Source organism: Musa acuminata, chromosome BXJ2-3 (assembly GCF_036884655.1).
Source record: "Musa acuminata AAA Group cultivar baxijiao chromosome BXJ2-3, Cavendish_Baxijiao_AAA, whole genome shotgun sequence".
NCBI lineage: Eukaryota > Viridiplantae > Streptophyta > Magnoliopsida > Zingiberales > Musaceae > Musa > Musa acuminata.
Genome location: NC_088340.1, coordinates 34,092,778 through 34,116,877, shown reverse-complemented (window position 1 = coordinate 34,116,877; position 24,100 = coordinate 34,092,778). Strand labels below are relative to the sequence as shown.

The 24,100-nt window shown below is 39.8% G+C and overlaps 5 protein-coding genes and 1 non-coding gene across 7 annotated transcripts; 1 reads left to right on the top strand and 5 right to left on the bottom strand.

Annotated features, from left to right (window-relative positions):
• Positions 1-27: 27 nt before the first annotated feature.
• LOC103978605 (peptide-N4-(N-acetyl-beta-glucosaminyl)asparagine amidase A) lies at positions 28-1,794 on the bottom strand. The gene has a single exon (XM_009394452.3). It carries the CDS (start codon positions 1,792-1,794, stop codon positions 28-30), a length of 1,767 nt encoding a protein of 588 aa, XP_009392727.2.
• A 1,126-nt stretch (positions 1,795-2,920) lies between these two features.
• On the bottom strand, positions 2,921-6,370 carry LOC135607829 (NADH dehydrogenase [ubiquinone] 1 alpha subcomplex subunit 8-B-like). Of its 2 annotated transcripts, none has more exons than XM_065099952.1 (3): positions 6,226-6,370; positions 5,941-6,151; positions 2,921-3,261 (listed from the first exon to the last, which is right to left on the bottom strand). In XM_065099952.1, exons 2-3 carry the CDS (start codon positions 6,126-6,128, stop codon positions 3,126-3,128), a joined length of 324 nt encoding a protein of 107 aa, XP_064956024.1. In that variant the 5' UTR covers positions 6,129-6,151; positions 6,226-6,370; the 3' UTR covers positions 2,921-3,125. The 2 variants fall into 2 exon arrangements, with proteins under 2 accessions (XP_064956024.1, XP_064956025.1); XM_065099953.1 differs by having other exon boundaries at positions 5,941-6,142; positions 6,226-6,369.
• A 223-nt stretch (positions 6,371-6,593) lies between these two features.
• LOC135607828 (LIMR family protein Os06g0128200-like) lies at positions 6,594-15,635 on the top strand. Its single transcript, XM_065099951.1, has 14 exons — positions 6,594-7,209; positions 7,314-7,399; positions 8,538-8,653; positions 8,985-9,095; positions 9,713-9,811; positions 9,920-10,042; positions 11,898-11,960; positions 12,045-12,109; positions 13,643-13,752; positions 13,838-13,952; positions 14,046-14,111; positions 14,803-14,913; positions 15,028-15,094; positions 15,171-15,635. Exons 1-14 carry the CDS (start codon positions 6,860-6,862, stop codon positions 15,216-15,218), a joined length of 1,530 nt encoding a protein of 509 aa, XP_064956023.1. The 5' UTR covers positions 6,594-6,859; the 3' UTR covers positions 15,219-15,635.
• A 531-nt stretch (positions 15,636-16,166) lies between these two features.
• TRNAH-GUG (transfer RNA histidin (anticodon GUG)) lies at positions 16,167-16,238 on the bottom strand. The gene has a single exon. It is a non-coding gene; the product is annotated as a tRNA-His (tRNA).
• Positions 16,239-16,444: 206 nt separating this feature from the next.
• On the bottom strand, positions 16,445-18,920 carry LOC135607827 (uncharacterized). Its single transcript, XM_065099950.1, has 2 exons — positions 18,765-18,920; positions 16,445-17,264 (listed from the first exon to the last, which is right to left on the bottom strand). The coding sequence occupies exons 1-2, from the start codon at positions 18,807-18,809 to the stop codon at positions 16,632-16,634; spliced, it is 678 nt and encodes a 225-aa protein (XP_064956022.1). The 5' UTR covers positions 18,810-18,920; the 3' UTR covers positions 16,445-16,631.
• An 851-nt stretch (positions 18,921-19,771) lies between these two features.
• Positions 19,772-21,656, bottom strand: LOC103978601 (large ribosomal subunit protein uL13w). The gene is made up of 4 exons (XM_009394446.3): positions 21,325-21,656; positions 21,015-21,131; positions 20,840-20,927; positions 19,772-20,067 (listed from the first exon to the last, which is right to left on the bottom strand). The coding sequence occupies exons 1-4, from the start codon at positions 21,594-21,596 to the stop codon at positions 19,924-19,926; spliced, it is 621 nt and encodes a 206-aa protein (XP_009392721.2). The 5' UTR covers positions 21,597-21,656; the 3' UTR covers positions 19,772-19,923.
• Positions 21,657-24,100: the final 2,444 nt, after the last annotated feature.

The window sequence follows — 24,100 nt, the reverse complement described above, 5'->3', positions numbered from 1 at the left end:
TGCATGCAAGTGTATGCATCCTCTCTCTCAGGCGACGCCGGCCATGGCAGCACAGGAGGCCTTCTTGTCCTGGATGACGACTCCGCCGGCCGTGTTCACGTTGCGAGCGTAGCACCTGCTCCCGTCCTTGTACCGGTACGCCGACCGGCTCTTCCCGCTCCCCCATCCACCGCTCGTCATAGCCGACCCCTCCGCGTCCTGCCGGTCCGTCAGCTCCCTCGTCGTCGTCGCCCCGGACTGTCCCTCGTTCAGGCTCACCGTCTGCATCAGCTGGTGGAAGAACCGCGTCTTCTGCAGCGCTGGCGCGCCCACCGCGTTCTGTACCGTCGTCTGCACCTGCATGGGCGCCTCCACCACCGCTTGCACCCGGGCCATCCACTGGTTCCCTCTCAGGACCGTCACCGTCGTCCGCTCCTTGAAGATGAAGTCGCTCTGGGAGGCCGTTCCGCGGTTCTGCACCTCCACCTCGCTCTTCATCTTGGTCTTGTGCCGCACCTGGGTGGTGAGATTGCCCCTCGACGAGCTCACCCACCCGGCGAACCGCTCGAGCCCCTCCGCCCCGACCTCCGACTCGCCGTCCACGTTCCGCCACTGCGCGTTGCGGTTCATCTGGATGGCCGGCGCGAAATACTCGAGGGGGCCGGCCTGCACCGCATCCGACCAGTGGTCGATCCAGAGGTGGAGGTTGGCGGCCACGAGCCAGTGCGGTTGGGCTCCGCGCACGCCCAGCCCCACCTCGTGCGGCCGCCCGTCGAGCATCAGCCCCAGGAACGGCGTGAGGTCGAGGTCGTAGGATGGCATGTCGAAGGCGCCGATGGCCGTCACAGGGGACCAGAAGAAGGGGTTGATGGCGCTGGGGTAGACGACCGGGAAGGGCACGCGCCCGCCCACGTACCGCCCGTCGATGGTCGCATAGACCTGGCGGAACGCGCCGTTGGCCCGCGAAGCCGACAACTTGGCCGTCGTAGGCTGGCGAAGATATTCTGATCGTAGCGGATTAGTGTACCATGTGTCCTCGTCGCCATGATACGACACAAAGATCTCAAGGACGGCCCGGTAGGCGTTTCTGGGGATGACAACGGTGGTGGCCTCGACGCCGGTCTCGCTGTCGATACGATGCCAAAACCCGGAGCCGTCGTACCCATCGGGCTTGGAGACGGGGAGGACGACGTCGGCGGGCTCGTGGTAGAGGGATCTGATGGAGGGGTGCGCCACGTCGGGCATCGACGCCGCCTGGCCGTCGTCGAGCGGTCCGCGGTAGTAACGGAGGGAAACGTTGGCGCTGAAGACGCCAGGTAGGACGGCGATAGAGTTCTCAAGCATCATGGACACGACCCCGCCACCGTTTGCCAGGCGGCGGAAAAGGGCGGCGTAGCGGGTGACGTCCTTGTCGATGCGCCAGAAGGCGCCAGGGGCCATGGGGATGGGAGTGATGGTGCGGAGGACCTCGACGCCGTCGATCCAGACGGCGCCGACGCGGGACTCCTGGGGGCCGGAGACGGCGAGGGACAGTCCGAGGACCACGCGCGTCCAAGGGAAGGGGCAGTCCGGGGGGTGGGTGTAGTTGACGGAGACCGGCGGCGAACCGACGGTGTCGCTGAAGTCCTGTTGGAGGACGACGACCGAGCAGTACGCGGGCTGGCTAGGCAGGGCAGGGGGGAGAGTGGGGTCCAAGTGTTCCAATGACATAGTTGGACCTGGAAGCATCAGATCACCATCGAAGAGAGAGGATGACGGCAGAAAGTAGAGATGGAGGATGAGGAAGAAGGATAACCGAGGTAGAAAGGGATGCATTGTCTAAGTGAAGACTGATTGCCTGCAGAGGTCGATTGGCTGAGAGAACTATATAGTGAAGTGAGAAGAGAACGATCAAAATGTGCAGCTCGACAAGAGATGGCTTCAATTATTGATCACAGCAAGGGATACAAAGCAATTAGAGTCTCGTGGTTGAGTATTACGAGATGAGGATGTTTCGTCTCCCCTTCCATTTTGGTGATTGTTCATGGCAAAAGTTCCGTTCTTCCCTGGAACTGTTCGCTTACAGTGTTGCTTTCAACAGCCCTGCACTGTTCGTGCTGTTCATCATGCACAATGTGGTAGCCGAAGAATAAACACTCTAACAAGAAGCTCACGGTTGCATTGGGTGGTCAAGATGACTTGCAGGACCTTATCCTTGGTCAAGCGGAGTCAAGCGGAGTCACTTGCCTCAAACACCGTAAGTTCTTTCAATCAACGATCAATCATTCAAGTTAACATGACACCTTTTACTATGTTGATTGATTGATTGTTCCTTCGAATACCAAATTAAAAACATCAATCATTCAAGTTGACATGACAACTTCTTTTACGTACGATGATTGATCGTTCCTCCGAATACCAAATTAAAAACCTAAGCAATCTGAAATGTTATTTGTACAATACAGGAAGCTATGAACTTCCAAATATTTGTTTATTGAAATTGATGAATGATCAAAACAAGGGATGGAATGGACTTGAGCCAGAGATGGTGCTATTTACTGGAAGACACTTGAGAAAACTGGAGGAACCAAAAGCTATTGGAGCAATCACATTGATCACAAACAAAGAAGAAAAGAGAGACAAAAAATTGAGAAACAATCTGCACTAACAATGCACATATAAATACCTTGCAGTTCTTCGAGTATCCGATATGCTAATTATGGCAGTTTGGTTTCAGAAATCCTCATTGGTCTGCTTCTCTGTTACAGTATGCTCTGCACATCGTTTTGAAAAGATTAGTGAAGTCGCCGTAATCCAGGATTCAGTATCAGAAAACAGAAACATTTTTCAAGTTTGGATCTTCCCTCAAGACAGTAACAAGTAAAAAAGCTTAGAGCTACATGATGAATCAATCAAGGAAACACAGTCTCGAGAGTTTGTTTTTCCAGCTAACACCTCAATATCTCAAGCAACACCGTTCAAATAGAAAGTAATTGAAGAAACAAAATCCAGCATGGATGGCACCGAAAGAACCAAAAGGTATCATTCCCAGTGAAGGATTATTATGATGCCAAAGACAGTTCCTCCTGTGGCAAAAGAAAATGGAGGAAACCAAAGATTGGTTTCTCTTGAATTATTTGAAGATCATAGGACGCAGTCTCCCAGGACTACTTGGACAACAGGCTTGCCTTCTCGAATGCTTCCTGCTCTTTCCTACACAAATCGAACTCATTGGTGTAGTAATTCATGCAGCCTGCATAAGCATCCATCTCTTTAGGGCACTTCTGGTGGAGTTCTTTCAGCCTACAAGAAATGATCTTTAGTTGAATGAAAGCTTCATCACTAGCTTATTCTCTTGAGAAAAATAGCAATTTGAAAGTTAAAAAGATAATATTGAACTCATGAAGAGATTTAATGCTTAATAAAAGAAAGCTAAACTTTTTCCAACAGATGTGCAATGATTTATATAGGCTAACAGAAGTTGTCCAATCAAGAATACCAAATTGTGAATGAATTTTCATAGTGACAGAAATATATTAGCTGGTACAAATGGAAACATGCTACCAACTCCGTGAATCATTCAGAACCCAGGAGGCTAACACAACAAGTTTTCTATTCTTAGCTCTAATTTCAGATTTCCACTACCTGGTTGACAAAAGGTGAAAAAAGAAAAAGAAAAAAGTTCTTTCCTAGTCCTTGTCCTCTCACTAGTTGGATGGCCTCATGGCTCTCTTCACCTTTTACATGACTATCTCCCTTATGTTTTCTGTCCAATATTTTAACACAGTTGAGCAAGCTATTATCTCACACAATTGAACCGTCCAAATATCTATCAAATTGGCACATTCCGATGACAAAGATGATAAGAACTTCAATATATATTCTGATGACAAAGACGATGAACATATTGCCATGCACAGAACATAATATAGCATGTGAAGCTCTGACCATTTCAGCAACTATAATAAAGTAGAAGAATATTCTGAGACTCATAACTGTAAAAAAAAGGTATTCATAAAGGTCTTTAGTAAAAATATGCATGAGTGTCCTTTCAAGTTCTATACAAAGCCACCATCACCCTTGCATGATATGTTGTCCCAACCATATGACATGATACTAAAAAACATGTACACGTAAATAGGCCATATACATACACAACATGTTCACCATATTTCAAAGTAGTTGAAATGCAAAATTTAAATATTAGAATGACATCATCTGTCTAAGATTGATTACTCAAAATTTTCCCTTGATCTAGGTGCAAATAGTTGTAGAGATCACTGATGGTAATAAACAGCAATGAGATCAAGAAGTGATATCAGCAAGGTCACCTGCAATTAAATTATTATAAGAACATTGGATTATGTTTTTCTAGGGAAAAACTTCTCCTAAATACTTTGGTGCTCTGAATAATCTGCTTTCAGAAACTTCCAAAAGTTTCTTATATAATAAAAGCATAAACTTACAAGGGTTGAACTAATAGTTCTCTGAATTAGTGATTGTAAGTAGCTTAATGATTTAGCCGGTTACTACGGCACCATATGCACAAAAAGAATAAATTCTGAATATTAGATTAAAATAAGACATGATTAACACAATTATATGGAAATTGAGGATATTTTGTACTGATCAAGATGCAATGCTTCCGATGGTAAAAATAATCTATATAGTGTAGCCCACTTGTAAAAGAATTAAAACCTTGTTTTTTATTGGTGACATAAGAGTGAATCCTCTTGCCCAAAACTTGGCTCAGAACACATCCCACCATTTTCTCCATCTTCCATCACTTGTGTATAGATGTTGTAGAACATTTGGAAAAGGTTGGCAGAAAACCCATGTGCCTTTTAATTCTCAACAAATGATCTAGCAATCTTCCTACTCTCCTATTGAAGCCTCATCTCAAGTTCAAGCATTAGTGTCATGGTAAGGTTGCTCCTTTCCGATGTGGATGTTCAAGTTTTGCATTAAGAAAACTTTTTGCTCGCAAAGTAACTCTGTACACTGACGTTCCCTAGACTCAATGCTGATGGGAACCTCATGCATAAACCGCTCCTTTTCTTGATTTCAAATCAGAGTGGATCGCAACCATTGTCATCATCTCGCATCCTCACCAACTCCTAAAATGTACCTCTGGTATTCACTCCTATACAATTGCATTTTGTTATAGACACTAATGGAAATCCAACTCTGTGCTACTAAATTAAGAGTATCCAAGCCTAACTAGATGATGATATTGCCTATCTTTGGCTAAAGCAAGGAAATGGCAGATCCAACACCTGACCAACGTCAGGTTAGCCACAAGAAAAGATAAGGGGTGCACTTGAGTGGGGCAAGGGGAGACAACAAGAGGCAAATTCATTGATGTCATCATTTAAAATACTTAGGGATCCCAAGCCGAATCATCATTAGCCAGGTAAGTTGTTTGGGCCAATTTTCTGCTGATCCCACCCTATTCTGGGATGACAGATGGGGTGACAAAGAAATCAAGGGGATCAGACCAATTCTGATCCAGAAATGGGATCAAATGATCTCTATAACTCTTTATTCTCTTCAATTTTGACTTCAGTAAGTATAGTTTAATGATGCATTTCATAGTTCATGTATCACTGTCATTTACACTATAGTGGTCTGTGTTTCTAGCTATATCATTGTTGTAATAACTTTCAACAATTTTGATGACATGACAGGCTCATGGCTTTGTTTTTATCTCGAAAGATGGAGCATATTGTAGAACATGGAATAGGGTATGGTATAAAGAGCGGACAATTATCAGATCGCATAGAATGAAGATAGCAGTTTTAACCTAATTTCTTCTTCTGCATACATCAAAAATCCAATTTTTTCCACATATAGCCAAATACAAAAATGAAGATCTATAGAACAACACGGACGTACGCATAAAGGGAATAATAAGAAGAAAGAAACTCGAAGATCAACGTAACAGAGAGCGAGGTAACTACACTAAATGCATGGAATACTTACAGGTTTAGCACGCAACTAGTGACCTGGCGGCCCTTATCGAGGCACTTCTCCGGGTTCGCGTCCTTCTTCTTGCACTTGATGAAGGCCACGTTCTCCGCCCGGCAGCGCTGGGAGATGTGCTTGGCGGCCGCCATGAGGACGGCCGACGTCGGGATCGGCTCCCCCGCTGCGTCCACGGTGCTCGACATGTCACCGATCTCGCCTTGTCGCCCTCAAAATTCCAGCTAGGGTGACAAAACCAGGGATTCTTAACTTAAAAGTCAGGGTTTGACCTCCGAATAGTACCTTCCTCCGCAGCTTTCGCTTCCCCTGAACCCCAATTGCTTCGACCTTGGTAAGGCGGCGGCGGAGGGGAGATGAAGCAATTCGGCTCTAAGAACTCGATGACAGGCCTAACGAGCCTTTTGGACTTCTCTTTAAGCCCAATTAAGAGAGAGAGAGTGTGTATATAATAATAATAATAATAATAATAATAATAATTAAAATCAGAATTTGGCATACACAACCTTTCTACATGCAATGCACAGAGAAGAGACAAGAGGCTTAACATTGGGCCGATCTGAGGCCCATGTTTAGGCCCAACTTATTGTGTGAAACGGGAGGGGAAACCAGTTTTATACCTCCCCCTGGTACCCGACACCCAATCTGAGCGTGTTGCCAGCCTAGCCTTCGGCCAACCACTTCCTCTCTCCCCCGTTCATCTCTTCGGTCTTCTCTTCCACATTCCCATCCCCGTCATTTGGACAAACGCCAAGTCGGCAATCTTCTTCGGAGATCGATCGAACACCCCATTCCCATTCCCCCGTTTCCCGTTTGATTCTTGGAAGCAGATCGTCCTCGATCTCGATCCGGATCTCGACCTAATCGAGATCCGGCGTCGGCGTTGCGGTGTGGTGGTGGAAGAGGGAGAGGAGGAAGGATGGGGGATTTCAACCTGGCGCTGCTGATCGTGGCGGTGGTGGTATCTGCGCTGGTGCTCCTGGTGAGCGTCTACCTCCTCGTCAACTATCAGCACCCGGACGACCACAACCAGGCCTACTTCCCCAAGCTCGTCGTCGTCCTTGGCATCTCGATCGCCGCGATCTCCATCCTCATGCTACCCGCCGACGTCGCCAACCGCCAGGCCTGCCGGCACGCCATCTATAACGGTGCATGCTCCCTCACCCTCCCAATGAAGCAGCTCTGGCTCGCCGTCTACATCGCCGATGCCATCCTCGTCTTCTTCGTCATCCCCTTCGCCATGTTCTACTACGAGGGCGACCAGGATAAGTGAGTGAATTTTCGTCACCTCCTTTTCGCCAATGCTGCATGTTTGAATTACATTTTGTCGTGACGCCGAGGGTTTGACAATTGATGCGTGGTTCTGGTTTCAGAGGCATCGGGAAGCGGTTGAAGAGCGCGCTGTTGTGGGTCGTGACCTCGGCCATCGTCTGTGGGCTTCTGCTTGGAATTCTCTATGGTCAGATCCCGTTTGCAGATCTTTCTTTTTCTTTATGGAAGTTGTCCTCGTTGCAGTGTGCTTTTGTCTGTTGGTTTTGAGAAGTGAAAAAGATATGGTTGATTTAAGTTGCACTTATAAGTTTCATTAGGTAATTGAAGTTAGGGGCTTTCATGTATGAATATGATGGGTTGACTTTTAGTTCAGTCAATTTGTCATGTGTTCATTGACGGAGGGAATACGCACTCTAAAGTGCAGAGAGTATAAAGTCTAATAAACAAGATTCAGCAGGTCATTGAACTCGAATGCTCTCATTTGTATTGCTATCTATTGGTGAAGTGAAGATCAATTCTTCTGTTATCAAACAAAACAAGGAGTAATTACATATCCCTTAATAACGAGGTGAATACCCTTTAAGAAACTTAAACTTCAGATCGAGAGGTCAACTTTGACACCATAATTTATCCAGTCAATTATACATTCACTCAAATGTCTCACCTCATATTGATATGCACCTTAATGTTCAGTTTTGAACTAGTTTAGACTCTCACCTTTTTCTTTAGTCATATATGTTATTATAGTGGAACTGATATTAGAAAATGCTGGTGAAATAAGTTTTTAGGGCATCATTATAAAGTCAAAATTTTCTTTTGTTCCAGTCAAGTCTTCTACCATCTTTGAAGGATGAAACTAGGTGGATAAATTCTTAACTTCTCAGACTCCTACATACAAGTCTTCTTTGGTTCAATGACTAGCATGGTTCATACTCTACCAGCATATGCTACATGATAACAATCCTGTGATGTTTCTAGGATTACTCTATTCTTATTTCTTTTCATAGGAAAAGGATATATAGTAATTGTGATTGTTCTGGAGATATAGGAAAAAGGGAATCTAAGTCTTCTATGAAAGCGTCAGTCATAGTAAACCTTCAAAGCTACCTGTGCGACTTATTAAATAGGTAAAAAATTTCAAACATCTATTTATATACTAAAATGCATGGTTAAGTATCTGGTAGTTAAAAAAGGTGTATTGGCATAACATTTACTATCTATGCTAATACTTCTGTTTTAGTTTCACACGTTGCATTCATATGCCTGTACTTTTCCAGTGACTAATGTAATGCTCTCCTGATCTATATTTTCTCTCATGGTACCAGGACTAGTAGGTAAAGTGGACTTTACTGTTAGGCATCTCTCTTCGTCAGCGGAAAGTTTCCCAAGTTCTTGGACAGGATTCTCGAGATCTCAACCTTGTATAAGCTCAAGTCGCCTGGTGATGTTCCACTTTCTTACAAAATACTGCTTTAAGTTGCTTCCCATATATGTATTTCTTCATTGTTAAAGTGTTTCTTTCAAAAAGTCATTTTTAATGCCTGTTCTTTTACTTATATGTCTACCTACACATGAACTAGCATACTGGTGTAGAGATACATCTGAATAATATGTTTGTCTACTTACATGTATAGTGTTGCATGCTTCCAGTCATATATTTATTTGTGCCTTTCTTCCTAGTAGTGGCTACAGATTTTGAATTTTTTAGTGGTTGGCAGTAAGGATTTGTTATTATTTTCTCTAATGCTCTCATTGTGGCTTCTTTTCATCAGTGTGATGCCTATATAGCACCTGCTACTTCAGAAAAAACTTGGACAATGCGAACCAGCTTCCCAGAATACGTGGTTGCTCTTGCAACCATTGTTGGATCAGTGCTTTTTACAGTAGGCTTCTTTTCTTTTCTTCTTTTCCCTAAAGTTATTAGGTCCTTTATCATAGACTATGTTTCTTTGAAGTAAAGCTTTACTCGGTGATTATGGTATCCCATGTAAATTTTCATCAATACTTATTGTGTTTTAACCTTTCTGTTCTATAAATTTTGTGATAACAAGATCACCATCAAGTTCTTTTAAATACATCACATGTGACACATTATAGGTTTATGACATATTTTTGTTAAGGATATCAAAAATAGATCCTTTATCTTTCCCTATAGATTCTGGAGTATATCTCTGTGTGGCTTTTCTAATTGGACAAATCTTTTTCTATATTGTCTTGGCATTTGATGTTGCCAAGAACACTGACTTTGTTATTATCAACTACTTTCTATGATTAATAGCATTTTGTCATTAGATTATCAGCTGATACAACTATTTCCTCCCAAATATCTTCAATGTAATTATAGGGGATTACTGTGGATTCCACTTTGTCTGTCCAACATAAAGTGCAGTGTCTTCTCATAAATAGTCAAATTTAGAAGAGGAACTTCTATACTGCAGTTGTGTCTAATATCTCTCATCACTATTATTAGCAAATTTCTTATCTTAGTCTACCGTGCTAGATATTTGGTGGAGTTGGAATTGCTTGTCTTCCACTGGGCCTCATATTTTCATTCATACGGCGTCCCAAGGCTGTCATTACTCGCTCACAGTATATAAAGGTTTCTAGTATCTTCCCTCTAGAAGTCAGCCATTACATGCAACTCTTTGAACATTCATTGGGTTCGTATAAATAGCTATGTTTTGTGTGTGTATGCTGGATATTTTAGGGGGCAACTGATTTGGGAAAGAAAGCTAGAGAACTGAAGAAAACAATTGAAACTCTCCATCAGGAGGAGAGAAGTGGATCTAAGGGAAGAAAATGGCGCAAAAATCTGAAGGAAGCTGAAAAGGTATATTTACTCGGTTGGTTTCTGCTTCATTACCTGCAGATGCAGTCACGTAATTATTAATTTTGTAAAACTTCTCTAGTTCTTCGAAACATTTTCTCTTTGCTGTAATCTCTTGTTAAGTTGGGAAATTTTATTGGGTATAATTACAGGTTTGGGCTAATCATCCTTTACCTTCTCAAAATGGTTATGTCAACTTCATCAATTGGTTGTCTTCATATATTATGACATGCCAGATGGCCAAGAATAGGCCTTGAATATTTTTGCTTACAATTTTTTTCTCAAGCATAGAAATTTGATGAACCCAATCTTGAGACTAGGAGGATCAGTGTACACAACCTTTCCCCTACAATGTAAAATTGTTTTCGTGACTCTAACCTGGGTTACCCATATAGCAAAAGAGCAATCCTACTAGGCACACCTTTTGCAAAAATGTTCTCAAATATAATAAAGAATAATTCAACTTATTTGAATTTTTCACTTGCTGACAGTTATCATATTTTAATGTTGCCTATTTGAAATCTTTTGTTATACTAATGGGTACAATTATGGACTTAAGTCTAGGACCTATGTGCCAAATTCCTCATCTTATTGTAGGGAGTAGCGTTCGTTTTTGCAGTATAAAATCCTTTTCTGAACTCATATACCACAGGGCAATTATTTTAGTCAAGCTTTCTTGTGAGTCCTTAGTTTTCAGCTATACAATATCAAAGTTTTCTTGGCCTACTAATTTCTGACTCATCAGTTGCTCTCAACTTTTAGATGACGCCTTATCATCTCTCATTTGGATTGTAAGGAGACATTATTATCTTACATACCTTTATGTTTAAAAATATTTATTAAATTCTTTACTGTGTGTTGCCACATTGGATAAGCTGTTCTCTTCTATAATGTTGATCTCTTTCTTTGCCTTTCTCTCCTCTCCATTCAGCATCAATTTTATTCTCAGAAGGAATTCATAACCCTTCTCACGGATCAAATTTATTACAAATTCATTCGTACTGGCTATCACTTGCTCTCGTACCTGTAATTCACAGGTTTATTCAAAAGCTTTGGAGTTTTTTTTTTGCCATTCTCACTTTACATTAATGCTTTGACATGAACAGCCATATTCCCTCTCCTGCTCTTTCATTCTTCCGATTAATTGCCTAAGAAATGTAACAAGCATCATGGTCTACCTTCTTGGCATAACCATATTGTTTCAGCTTTGCCCCCATCTTGGTCTATCATCTTCATTTAGGAGCACAGAGCATGGTGTAAAACTACTTGGAATCATTTATGTTGAGACATCTTAATGGTTAGCACATTGTTGCACAGATGATAGCCCTCAGGTTTTAATACGTGTAATAGCATCTCATATCCAGTTTAATATAATGAAAGAAAATTTGGTTTTTTTTTAATCTCTTGGTGCCTTTTTTGTTATGCTTGACTGCATCTTGCTTAAATGGCTGCTAGGGCTTCTTGTGTTGGGTTTCATCTTAAATAGATTCTAAATTTAGGTTTCTGAAATATTGCTTTAGACTATGAGGCCTTTATTTCATGGTGGAATGGTGTTATTTGGTCATATTCTTCACCACATTTTCTTTTAATTATATTCCATGGGGGAAAATGATTTTGCCCAATTGAATTAATGATGGAACATAGGATTCAATTTAATGTTTTGAATTAGGTTTAGTACCTTAAACTTTGTTGTTTCACATAATACTTTATTTCTATGGAAGCTAGGTATCTATTGTCTTTGTTCTCTGGATATTTTGGTACTACTTTATTTGATGATCTCTACAACAAATAAGAAATGACTTCTCTTTTGTTATTGTCCTCAAAGTATTTCTTTTTCCTCCAACTATTGTACTACTAGGAGTTGTTTCTCTTGGAAGATGACATGAAAGCTCTGGAGGAAATGTATCCTCAAGGAGAGCAGGTTAGAACAATTCAAAAAACATGTTTTATACGTCTTGATCATATTATGTTATATTGCCTGATGTTTTGCTTCATTTCTGTGCAGGCAGAGACTGTCTGGGCTTTAACAGTTCTTGGCTACTTAGCAAAATTTGTACTTGGTGTTGTTGGGTATGTGCTGTTGGTTTTTAAAAGATTTGAAAAAAATAAATTTAACATCACTTTACGATGTGTCATAGCAAAGTGATTGCTTGCTAATATTTATGTTATAATTCCTGCTTCTCTTGATGTTTCTATGCTTTCACTGCCAATTGATAATCCTCATAAGCATTGATACTTGTTCAGCAAAATAAGGTTGTTGTTAAGTTGTTTTAGCATTCATGTCCAATTTCAGCTCATGTTGAATAGCTGAATGTTGTGTCGACCTTTTCATATACCAAGATTGTTTTGAAGGTGGAAATGCATCTTCCTGGCTAAGCAAATATTAAAAGGTTTAAAACAGTTTTACATGGGCAATAGTAACAGTTAATCTTTGTAAGTCTAAGAAAAGCTAATAACTTGCATGTAACCAAGTTAATAGTTGGTGGAAAGCAGATGCTATCTGATAACCTGTGTTCACATGCATAGCCTGTAATAATAGGGATGGGGTGTAAGATTCTCTCAGGGCTGTCTGCAACAAAGTAGATGATATGTTGTTCACTTAATGCACCATATTGATCCTAAGGGCACATGTGATGGATCTTTGGGATTGCCTTGTATGTAAATGAACTATAAAGATGGGGCCTGAGTAGTGGGTCTATGGCACTAATAGGAAAAAATAGGCTATAGGAGAATGACTGCCTTGCAGAAGGATCTACATGGCAACATAAAGGAATCAAATATCTGAAAGGACAGAAATGGTTCTCTTAATGCGCCAGAATATCCTAATCCCATTAGATACTTAGCTAATGTGCTACAGATGGCTAGTTTTTGGGCAACTATTGTTGCATCATATCCTCCAACTGCTAACTATAAGATGAGGCATTAGCAAGACACCGATACATTGTGTCATTAATGCTTCCCAAGATGACATTGTTAAAACTCGTACAAAACATGTGGTAACATCCCCAACATTTGCTGATTGCCATATGCTTCTTCAATTCATGGTTTCTACTTTCTAGTCAGTTAAAGTTAGAAAATGACTTTGTATATAACTGGATTCTAATTACTCAGCCTTTTCTAGTTAGATTTGTACATAATTTGTCTGGTCAAATTGATTCCTGAACTGTAATAATTCAGTTCAAGTATTTAACAGTTTAAGCCTAGTGTACTTTTAGGTTATTTTTTCTACCTGTCGTTATAGTCTTTCTATTGGTTAACATTTTTTCCATTGCAGACATCTTGGGAAGTAAACTATTTTATTTAGCATCAAATATGTACAAACAATTCATTGCAATTAGCATACCGGGAATATCATCCCATGAATTTGAAACTTTTACTTGAGATTTACACATGTTCTCCTATATCTATGCATAAATCCAATAGGCAAATTCCAGTGTTCTAATAGCTTCCATTCATATTATTGTCCTCTACATTCACAAATCTTCTTGCATCACTATGAGTTTATCACATCTTTGAATAAGTAATTTAATTTCATCATGATGTGTGTCCATGTATTTCATCATAGAATGATTAGTTGCAACCTACCCTCTCAATTTTTTTCAGGTTGATTGTTTCGGTGGCTTGGGTTGCACACATTGTGATATACTTGCTAATTAACCCTCCACTTTCTCCTTTCTTAAATGAAGTGTTCATCAAGTTGGATAGCGTATGGGGTATGTTACATTGCCAATCAGATACTGTATTCCCTTTTTAGTAAGGAATTATATATCTAACTTTTTATTGGGTTTTCTGCTACAGGTTTGCTTGGTACAGCAGCATTTGCAATTTTCTGCTTTTACCTTCTTCTTGCAGTGATAGCTGGTGAAATGATGCTTGGTCTGAAATTAGTTTTTTTCACCATCCATCCAATGAAGTATAATACATCACAAATCTTTACTTCTTCATTGAAATTCCATATTCCTCTTTTCACTCATGTAGATGTTGACATTAATTTTACTTGATTCAGGTGGGGAGGAACATTGATGAACTCATTCCTCTTTAATGTGGGATTGATTCTACTTTGCTCCATCAGGTCTGTTACCTAAGCATGCATACAAAACCATGATAATGGATTGAGTTCTATTCTTTTTTCTTTTGAAGCTGATGATAAGCAACAGCTTTTCTGCCTATCCAATCTCATTTCATTGGTTTTCTACCATTAAATATTCAATTTGTAATTGGTGTTATCCATGTGATGTCCCACCCAAATTGAAGAGGACCCTATTAATAATTGTAAATAGCATCTGCAGCTGCCCCATTTGTGTATTCTAATTGCTCTTTAGAATATATAAGAATCAATAGTTTGAATGAAAGTAATGTTTGAGTAGCTTGAACAGTGAATAGGACTTTGGAAAACCTTAACAGTTTTTGAGAAATGTTATGCCTTAACAATGATTGGCTATCTTCCAACAGCTTTCACTTACCCTTGCTCTTTTTCCTATCCTTGCATTACAGTAGGGCACATCCTTGTAAGGTAGCAATTTCCGCTGTATTTGTTTAAATGTGTTCCTCCACAGTCAGGAAGTAAATTCATAATTATGGCAACCACACATGTCATAAATAGTTTGTTACTTTTGATATGTTTTTTTAATATTTCTTATACAATTTTCCTTTGTTTCATTTAATATCAAAAGCATGAGCCTTTAGGTCGATAACTACACCATGCCAGTTTTGAATTTCTACGTGGAACAGGTGGTTCTAATATTCTTTGATTCTCCGTGCAGTGTGATTCAGTTCTGCGCTTCCGCTTTTGCTTACTATTCACAAGCAACTGCTGCACAGGAGATATTTGGCCATACATTGCAGTCTCTTCGTGGAATCAAGTACCTGTACAAGTGGGTAACCGCTACATCTATATGCTTAACTTAGACTTGATTATATCAAGCCAGAACATTATATGACCCAATTTTATTTTGCTAATGGATATGGTTCAAACTTCCAATTTGCAGGTATAATGTATTTCAGTATGGTTTTGTCGGCTTTGCAGTACTCACACTCTTCTATTATGCTGCATTTGTAAGTCATTGTCTTTCTTATACCGTAATATTGGATTATCCATTCTTAACTAAGTTTGCATCTTTAATACTTAAAGGGATGGAGGAAAAGAAAACCAACCGGCAGATTCCAGTTCTCTAATTGACGTGAAACATCGGGGTGCTATTTCCTGGCTTAAGCTTCTTTGCTCCATATAAAATATCCTAGGTGCAGGAATCGTCCATACAACTACTTGAAGAGACAGCTGATGACAGTTCATGCGGAATAGCAAGGTTGGGTTTCTGAGGACCGAATGAGCATTTCAATGACTAGTCCAGGCTCCTTGTGATCGATTGTAATGTGTTTGTCTTGGTGCTTTATTCTTGTCGTTTGTTCGATCTGACTTTTCTTTCGCTGTATTTTTTTATGTATGCCTGCGTAATTGTTGGAGAAATATGTATTTTTTGGATCTTGCTAGGGTGGTGGAGTGTGATCACTGTTGGACTGTAGTGCGAGGTAGCGTTTAACTACATTGTTGTTCGTTTTTGATGAATTTGTATGTAAAGATTTCTCCGCTTGTTTAGATTCTTTGGACTCCTACGTTCCTCTGTTGGTTGATTGATTCCGATATGAATCGTCCAGACTTGCATTTGTTCTTTGTAGAATAATTGATTGTGCTCAAAGCTTGTAGATATTTTCCTTTCTAAGATTGTAGATATATTAAGTTCAAAGATTTTGTTGGGACATATGTATATACATACACATCATAACTTAAATTTACAAGGATAAATATCAAAGTAGTTAATCATTGGTTAATATATTTACATGTTATTTCATCAAAAATAAATAGTGGTAAAGTCTCTATGTGCTAAATTCTACTCTAAAAGTAACCATAACATCCCAAGCTCCTCTCCCGTGCCCACACTTCAAATATGACCACATCCATTTCCTCACATATGTCAGCCTAACGCCAACCTCTCTCTCTCTCTCGACCAAAATATGTATACTTAAAACATACACCGAAAATACTCACATATGCGTGTATATATATATATATATATATATATATATATATATATACACTTAATAAATAAAAAAAAAAATATAATTGTTGTGTGGCTGCTGGGATTCGAGCCCAGGTCTCTACGGCCACAACGTAGAATTCTAACCACTAAACTACAGCCACGATGTTGTTTCCCTTTTGTAATTATTTATAATAAGAATTGATCCTGATTGAAAAGTCTTAACACTGTTCCAAACATTCCATGCTTGGATAAGATTGAAAAGGTCTCCTGCATCTGCTTCAATTTCATCCCCTCAAGTAGAAGCACATGTGGACGAGTTTTCTCCAATCTTATTGCAGCGAAGACATCCAGTATTGGGGAGTCAACATGAAGCTGAAAACTACTTCGCAGTAATTCGTAGAGGGCTTCAGAGCAATGCTGGTATAATGTTGCACATGGCACTACATATCTAAAATTTTACAAGCAGCAGCACTGCCCCCCCTTGAACTGCTAAACAGAGATGCAGAGAAAACACAATGCGACTCCTGAAATGGAATTCAGATATTATGCCTCTTCTAGTACTCGTTGAAATGTATGGCTCCAGATTTCCAGACGATGAAGGTCGTCGTAAGCATGACTGTGCTGATGAACAGAAACGAGAAGGCGATGATGAACAGATCACCCTGAAACGGGAATTCAAAGGTCCAGCCCTGCGGAGGTAGCCCTCGCTTGCTGTCATCGAACAAATTCGTGGGAGCTTCTGGGAGGCCTGACCGCTTCTTGCCTCGGTCGATTTCTCTCGATGCCTCCAGCACTCTGCTCCCGAATTCCGCTTTGGCAGGCTTCGATTCCATGTACTTGCTGAGAACACGAGCTGCCCTTAACTTTTCTCTCACTGTCAAGGATGATCTCCTTGGCACAGGGTCCTCTTTGTTCGTGGAGGATGGCACTCGACCATTTGCATCGAGGTGATCGTCAGATGATGCAAGCCGATCAGTGGTTACTGCAGCTTCAGCATTTATAGACTCCGTAGTGCTTGGCTCAGCAGAAGCTTTATTGCTGTCTGTTGCCAAGACAACGTTGCTCCATCTGGTATTGTTTGTGCATGGTTTTGGCCCAAACGATGACACCAAGGGAGTTTCGACAAATTTTATAGTGTGATTATGAGGCCTTCCTTGTTGTGATTGTGGATTATTCTTGAACTTTGCCTGTTATAATAACAGTAAAATTAGAGACTCAAGTGTGTAATTTGCTTCTAGCAGTATGATGAAGAATGAAAGGAACCAAGAATCAATGCAATGGTGGTGTTGCTTCCCTTAACCCTTAGTATGACAAAGATTTTGCAGGATGTAGATGTTAACAATGACATTTTTCGACACAAGTTCTTGATATTCCCAAGCAAATTACTAGTGAAATACAATTGATGCTGATGATAGAGAGGGCTACTATATAAATGTTCGATGATTAAGGAAATGAACACAATTGCATCGGTATCAAATAAGAGTTTATCCTTGCTACACTCAATTGAACTAAACCTATCAAGAAAATCCTGGAATCAGTAGTGTCGAATCACCAAGCTTCCCTATAATTATTATATATTCACATTGGCACAACATTACTGAAGAAATCTGAATCAACTAAAGTCAATAAATCTCATTGCAGATTAAGGTGAAAAATAATCAAAACTTATGTAAATGTTATTGTTTCAAATCCAGACCATATCATATATATTTGTTTCCTTTCAGAATAGGTAATAGGATGGGAATGATTAACATCATCAATCAAATAACCATCATTCTGCAAGCACAAGCCACTCTTTAACAGTTCAACTGATGAACTGATCTTTGACTAAATTAAAGATAAAGTAACACAGATGTACATCATCGATTAAGCATCCTGGGGGCACAATCTGTTATGTAAAGCTAAATTCGCATATCCGAACGCTTCAATGTGTAACAGTTCAACTGTTGATTCGATCTTTGATATATCAAAGATAAAGTAACACAAATCTCCATCACCAAATAAGCATCCTGGGAGCGTAATCAACTATGTAAAGCTGAATTCTCATATCCAAACTCTTCAAAGTGTTTTATCTCCAAAATTCTTTCTGTATCCAATTCCTATGATAGGTAATACAAAACCCCTCTTCACTCCTAATCCCTGCAAGTCTCCTTTGACTCTTAAGTAGAAGAACATAAGTCGAAACTCTTCATTCTTCCCTTCAAACAAAATCCTCAACATCTACATGGATATTAACGAGCCATTTCACTTTGTTCTTAAGACCTAAAACAAGATAGCAGCGATCTACATAGATCAAAAGATCGTCTAATTAGGACACTGACGAAAGGAAAGACTAACCAAGATTTGGTTTTTCCTCATGATTAACTCCCTCTACATAATTACCTAATGAAATTATTTCTCCTCCACTCTGAATCCACCTCAAACTCTATTACAATTCAGCTACAAACCCTTAATATGCCATTTCTAAGATGACTGTACCCAGAATTCCTCACCCCCAAACTTATTTTCTCAAACCTTTTAGAAGCGAAAATCAAGGGAAGATATTGAACACAGTCAGTAATCAACCATATAAGAGAATCCTGAACAATCTGAACACAGAAGTACCAGTAGAAGGTGATGATTGGGTAGCATATAACGAGGAGTAAGCACAAAGGAAGAGCAGATGAAAAAGACATGGAAAGACTTACTGCAGTCGCGCTGAGGTTCCACGGAGAGATTACTCTGGCGGCCATCTCTCGGTCATCTGCTGCGAGAGAAAGAGGTGATTTCTTGGGAGGACGGAGAAGATAAGGGCGCGCGAGGAGATCAGCTATCTGAGGCCATAAAACGGCACCGCCACGGGGCAACAATAATAACACGCAATGCTGGAATTACGTAAATACCCTCTTTATATATATATATACATATATATATGTACATAAATAAATAAATAAATAAATAAATAAATTATATATATATATATATATATATATATATACATATCTAAAATCGAATTCCGTATTCACCTTTTATATTTTTAAATAAATAAATTTTCATACTAATTCATGCATATAACTTCCACCTCTCAATCTCATTGTCATCCTTTTGGAGCATTATATATTTATACTTTCCACTTCAAATTTGAGTCACGGCTTGTAGTCAGTAAACTAATACTGAATGATAGAGGGGAAAAAGTACAGTGAATTATAGAGGTATAATTACGTATTAGCAACAAACCTAATAATGAAATAGTAGAAATGGGCAGTGGGTCATTAGATTATGATTTGCATAACCCACTCCTTCATGATCTTTCATGACTCTAATAAGCCTAAATCGTAACCTTGCAACTAATAATGTTCCATCAGATTGAATGACAATATATCATAATACCACAGATAAGAAAAGCCATGCCATTAATCAGCAGAACATCACAATCCTAAAACTATTTAATCATATAAGCTTCCTATGTTACCTGATGAAGCACCATTGGTCCAGGACAATGTCATAATTATCAAGAAAGGTCACATTTCCTTCATCTTCTGTAAATAACAATTCAGATTTGCTACCACAAATGGAATTATAAGTTGCACATAAATGACTAAGCATCTAATCAGCTACTGAGGTAAACATTAGCCATGACATCCTACAATTGGATTCTTTTTTTATAATGTTACCACAAAGCATTAGGCCACAAAAGATATTGTGGAGAAAACACTCAATACAAGCGCTTACAATTTCCTTTCAAAATAAGCTCAATTCCAAGATTTATGATGTTCACAATAACACTAAGAAAACATGGTAAACTCAATGACCAAACAAACATGACAAAAAGGCAACTAATGTTCTGATAAAAGCAATATAATCAACTCAGTATTTCAATGGCGCAAGGATGTCAAGCTGCGGACCAAGCTTCTCCTCAACAGCCTTTTCTGCTTTCAACTTCAGCTTTGTAAGCTGCTTTCTCCTCTCATAAGCCACCTTGGCTCTTTCTTTCCTCTTCTCCTCCAGCACCTGGACAGATGTATTTTGCATGTATGGTCAGTTAAGCTCTAAATTTGGGGCAATAATTACAAAAATTATAATGGCCCGGCGTAGGACACAATGCTGCCTCATGAAAGTCATTCCACGCAACAATTTAAACAATAAGACGCTAGACAAATTGAAAGCACCCAAAAAGCATGTTATGTTTTCAAATGACAAGTTCTGAAGTGACACGGTTTATCAGCATTCACATGCAATGACATGTATAGAAAGAATTTGAGCTCTTGTAAGCATACTACAGGAAGCAAGAAACGGAGCAAATATTAAACCCTGAAACAAGACACAAACTGCAAAGGCATATGTATACAGGGGTGGGGAACAAGACATGGGAATGTAATTTATATTTGGTAGCCAAAACAAATGAACAAATGTGAAGCTCAAACTACAGAAAAAATTGCAATCAGCAACAGCATAGAACTAGAAAAATTGTTCTACTCTTTTTTTTTCCCCTTTCAAACAAAGAAATCCTTAAATTATGGAAAAATGTTCATCCAAAGCAGGGTCTAAGATCTACTGGAGAATATAAAGGCTCCAACAATATTGGCCAACCAGTTAGCAATATCTGCACCAACAATGTTCAACTCTACTAATCATCGACATTGCTCTAGAAAAGGAAATAATTCACTATGTGAATCATTCACTACCAAAGAAATATTATAAATGATTCAGAGAAACAAACAAACACTATGCAATATTTAACGTTAAAATTTAAATAAAGAACATAGAGCCAATTCAATCTGACCTTAACAGTGTCGTAGTAATTCCATCCAACCTCTGATGAGAGACGACCTAGCAAGCAGTACCTATGCCCAGGCTGAAGCCTCAACACCCTGAAAACACATCCCCCAGCACATCAAAATAATCAGGTAACACACAAAACATTTCTGCATGACATCACTTGAACAAGAACTCCATACTTGAGGGCATCAGGAATAACCATCCTCTTCATCTTATCATATGGTGGAGGCACCCCCTCATACGCCTTAAGCCTTGCCAGCGCCGCGGCCCCACGCTTAGTCTTGTGAGGAATCATCCTTGAGAGAAAGAAAAACAAGAATGTAGATAGATTTCTTAACCACCAAACTCATCAAACAAAATACTTTGGAATGATTCGATTTTTAACTCAAAAAAGATTGTATTTTCATCATAATACTATCATTAGATCTCAATTACAGTCATCGAACGAGAAATTCTAAGCAAGATTGGATCGCTAAGATGACTGATTACCCACGGATGGTGCGCCAGAGGATCTTGGCGGGGGCGCGGAAGTGGATGGGGCCATGGGACGGCTTGGTGTTCATGCGCTTGCGGAGGAATCGGAGGTACTTCATCTTCTGGCGGACAAGACCTCCGGAGAGGCAGATCTCCTCGCAGCGGACGACCACCACGCGCTGCCCGTTGAGAAGCTCCTTAGCCAAGATGGAAGCCAGCCGCCCCAGCATGTGGTGGCGCGCGTCCACCACCACCCGCTTCGCGCACAGACCCGACCCTGACACCATCGCAGCGACCTCCGCCTTGTTCGACGCCTCTCGGTGGCTACCGAATCCACCTCGCTCGCTCGCTCGCTTCGGCTCTTATATGGATTGGCGGCTAGGGTTTCTCACTTCTCTTCTATGTGCAACATGGGTCGGGCCGGTCCGGGCCGGGCCGGGTTTGCACATTGTGGACCTCCGAATCATTATGTTCCATTGAAGTCATAAAAGCTATTAATTTCACGGAATTATTCCCTCTCAATCATTAATTCAAAAAGAGCACATAATCTATGATTTATAATCATAAAAAAGTGAGATACTATTTGAAATATGTCTAATTAATGAATGACAATTAGAAATTAAAGATTAATTTGAGTAAATTTATGCTATTTTCTATGTGAGAAATTAGAATTATTAATTGGTTAGGACTTCATTCTCTCTGTTTCATATGGTTTTATCTTATATTTAAATTATGCTTTTCTTCATGATTTTATTTGATTAAGTTATCATTTTATTATTTTTCTTCTTTTTTCCCTCATCAATTTAAGTTGAGATTAGTCAACAAAATAAATAACAAAGCAAATAAATAATAAATCAAATTATTTGAAATGTTGACTTTTACTTATGTTTGACAAAGCCCAGTCTTAGGTCTGACTCAGTCCAGCGCAGCCCAAATGCAACTTGGGCTACGAATTTGAACACGGGTGCATGGGGCCGGTAAAAGCCCCTCTTTTTGGTGGCACTCTCTCTGTCTCGTCTTCCCACTGATCTCTGCTCGCGGAGGCTCGACTCGGTGATCGCGGTGAGTGCGGCTCGTTTTCGCTTCTCCTTTTTGTCGATCGAATTAGGGTACCATTTTCGTCTGTTTCTGCTCGTTTTATTGCTGGAGCTGCGGAATTCTTACGAGTTCATGCATCCAGAGAGCGGAAACCGAGGGCCGGTTGGTAAGATCTGCCCCTATGGCTGAGCAAATCTCTGATGCAGCTGTAAGAGTTCGTTCTCTTCTCTTTTGTTTGTTGTCTGGATTGCATCTGCTGACAATCTCATGAGGATTTTCTCATAGGATCATCTTATTAGGGTAAATTATGATAGTAGCGCTGGTCCAATTATGGATGCGATTCAAAGTTTTAGTTTTTTTTGGATTGCTAGTTCGACTTCTATCGTCTTTCGCTGCAAGAAATGATTTGTTTCGGCTGTTTCTTGAGTTTAGTATACACCAACTGCATCATGCTATTGCTCTTCCAGTGATCTTTGTTTTGAGATAAGCTTAGAAGTAGTTGTATTCAACAATCGAGTGTTATATATCATTTCTTGCTGCTGTTCAAAGTTTTAGTGTTTTGGATAGCTAGTTCGACTTCTATCGTCTATTGCTGCAAGAAATGATTTGTTTTCATGATTGGATCTGCTGTTTCTTGAGTTTAGTATACACCAACTACATCATGCCATTTTTTGTTTGTTGGGAGGATAACTTTCTTTCAGATTGTTTTCTCAGATGAAATTTGTAAGTCAATTCAGTGGTTTCCATTTTAGCACATTCAATACCTATGCTTTATCATGCACTGAAGTAATTGGAAATAGATTTGGATTAAGATGTCTGTTATACCTATGCTTATTCTATGCTCTTGTTCCAAGGGTGGCACCAAGTAGTTATGTTCTTTCATTCTCACCTGGATGATTCCATAAGAAATCAAGAAACACTAATAAACACCCTAAAATGTGAACTTATTTTCTGGTTTGTATACGTTGGGTATGTAGCCAAACATTAGTGAAATTTTATGATGCTTGAGATAACACTTTAGATCATATAACTCTATCAAAATAACTAGCTTAAAGTCAGAGATCATGAAGTTTGTCACATTAGATATCTTGGAAAAGTCAACAAGTTCATTTCCTATGTATGTCTTCATGTTTGACTAATAAGTCTTTTTCCTCATCCAGTGAAGAAAATATAGTCACTGTAGATTGTTGTCTTTTTTTTTTTAATTAAATGCAGTTGGGATATATGTTCAAAAATTAATAGTTATTTTAGGTGGCTTACCTATGGAAGGATAAATTGGTTGAAGCTGTATGTGACAATTAAATTTAAATTAAGTAATAGGGCTTGAAAAACCCAATTTTACATGAAACTGTTTGCTTTGTTCTATTGAACATGGCTGCAAGTTTAATTGAAAAAGTTCCAGGCCACATTTTGGATTATGGATCTCAGTTCCTCGTATTCTATCCCACTGGAAATTCAACTGCTGATGTGGTTCCACTGAGTGCCACATGGACTTCTTTAGATAGGGAATCCAGAAGGCGACATTACAAAGATCTGAGTCATTAGAAAATCTTACAGAGTGTCTGCTTGTTAGCAAACTACTGCAGGCTTTCTGCTGGAACCATCCTGTGTGTGTCTGTTTATGTTTGCCACTCAAAGCTTGATGTTATGTTATATTGGTTTTTCAGGGAGAAAATGCTAAATCATTAGCTTGGTAGATCCAAATAAAATGACTATAAAACTCTTGCTGTTAGAAAACCCACATTGATAAGGG

Coding starts and splice junctions, on each gene's coding strand:
- LOC103978605 (XM_009394452.3), bottom strand. CDS start 1,794: ATGCATCCCTTTCTACCTCGGTTATCCTTCTTCCTCATCCTCCATCTC.
- LOC103978601 (XM_009394446.3), bottom strand. CDS start 21,596: ATGGTGTCAGGGTCGGGTCTGTGCGCGAAGCGGGTGGTGGTGGACGCG. Junction 20,928..21,014: donor GTTATTCCTGATGCCCTCAA/GTATGGAGTTCT, acceptor ATGTGTTTTCAG/GGTGTTGAGGCTTCAGCCTG. Junction 20,068..20,839: donor ATTACTACGACACTGTTAAG/GTCAGATTGAAT, acceptor ACATCTGTCCAG/GTGCTGGAGGAGAAGAGGAA.
- LOC135607827 (XM_065099950.1), bottom strand. CDS start 18,809: ATGGCCGCCAGAGTAATCTCTCCGTGGAACCTCAGCGCGACTGCA. Junction 17,265..18,764: donor GGAACCTCAGCGCGACTGCA/GTAAGTCTTTCC, acceptor TTATTATAACAG/GCAAAGTTCAAGAATAATCC.
- LOC135607829 (XM_065099952.1), bottom strand. CDS start 6,128: ATGTCGAGCACCGTGGACGCAGCGGGGGAGCCGATCCCGACGTCGGCC. Junction 3,262..5,940: donor ACTAGTTGCGTGCTAAACCT/GTAAGTATTCCA, acceptor CATTTCTTGTAG/GCTGAAAGAACTCCACCAGA.
- LOC135607828 (XM_065099951.1), top strand. CDS start 6,860: ATGGGGGATTTCAACCTGGCGCTGCTGATCGTGGCGGTGGTGGTATCT. Junction 8,654..8,984: donor GTATAAGCTCAAGTCGCCTG/GTGATGTTCCAC, acceptor TCTTTTCATCAG/TGTGATGCCTATATAGCACC. Junction 14,112..14,802: donor ATTCTACTTTGCTCCATCAG/GTCTGTTACCTA, acceptor TTCTCCGTGCAG/TGTGATTCAGTTCTGCGCTT.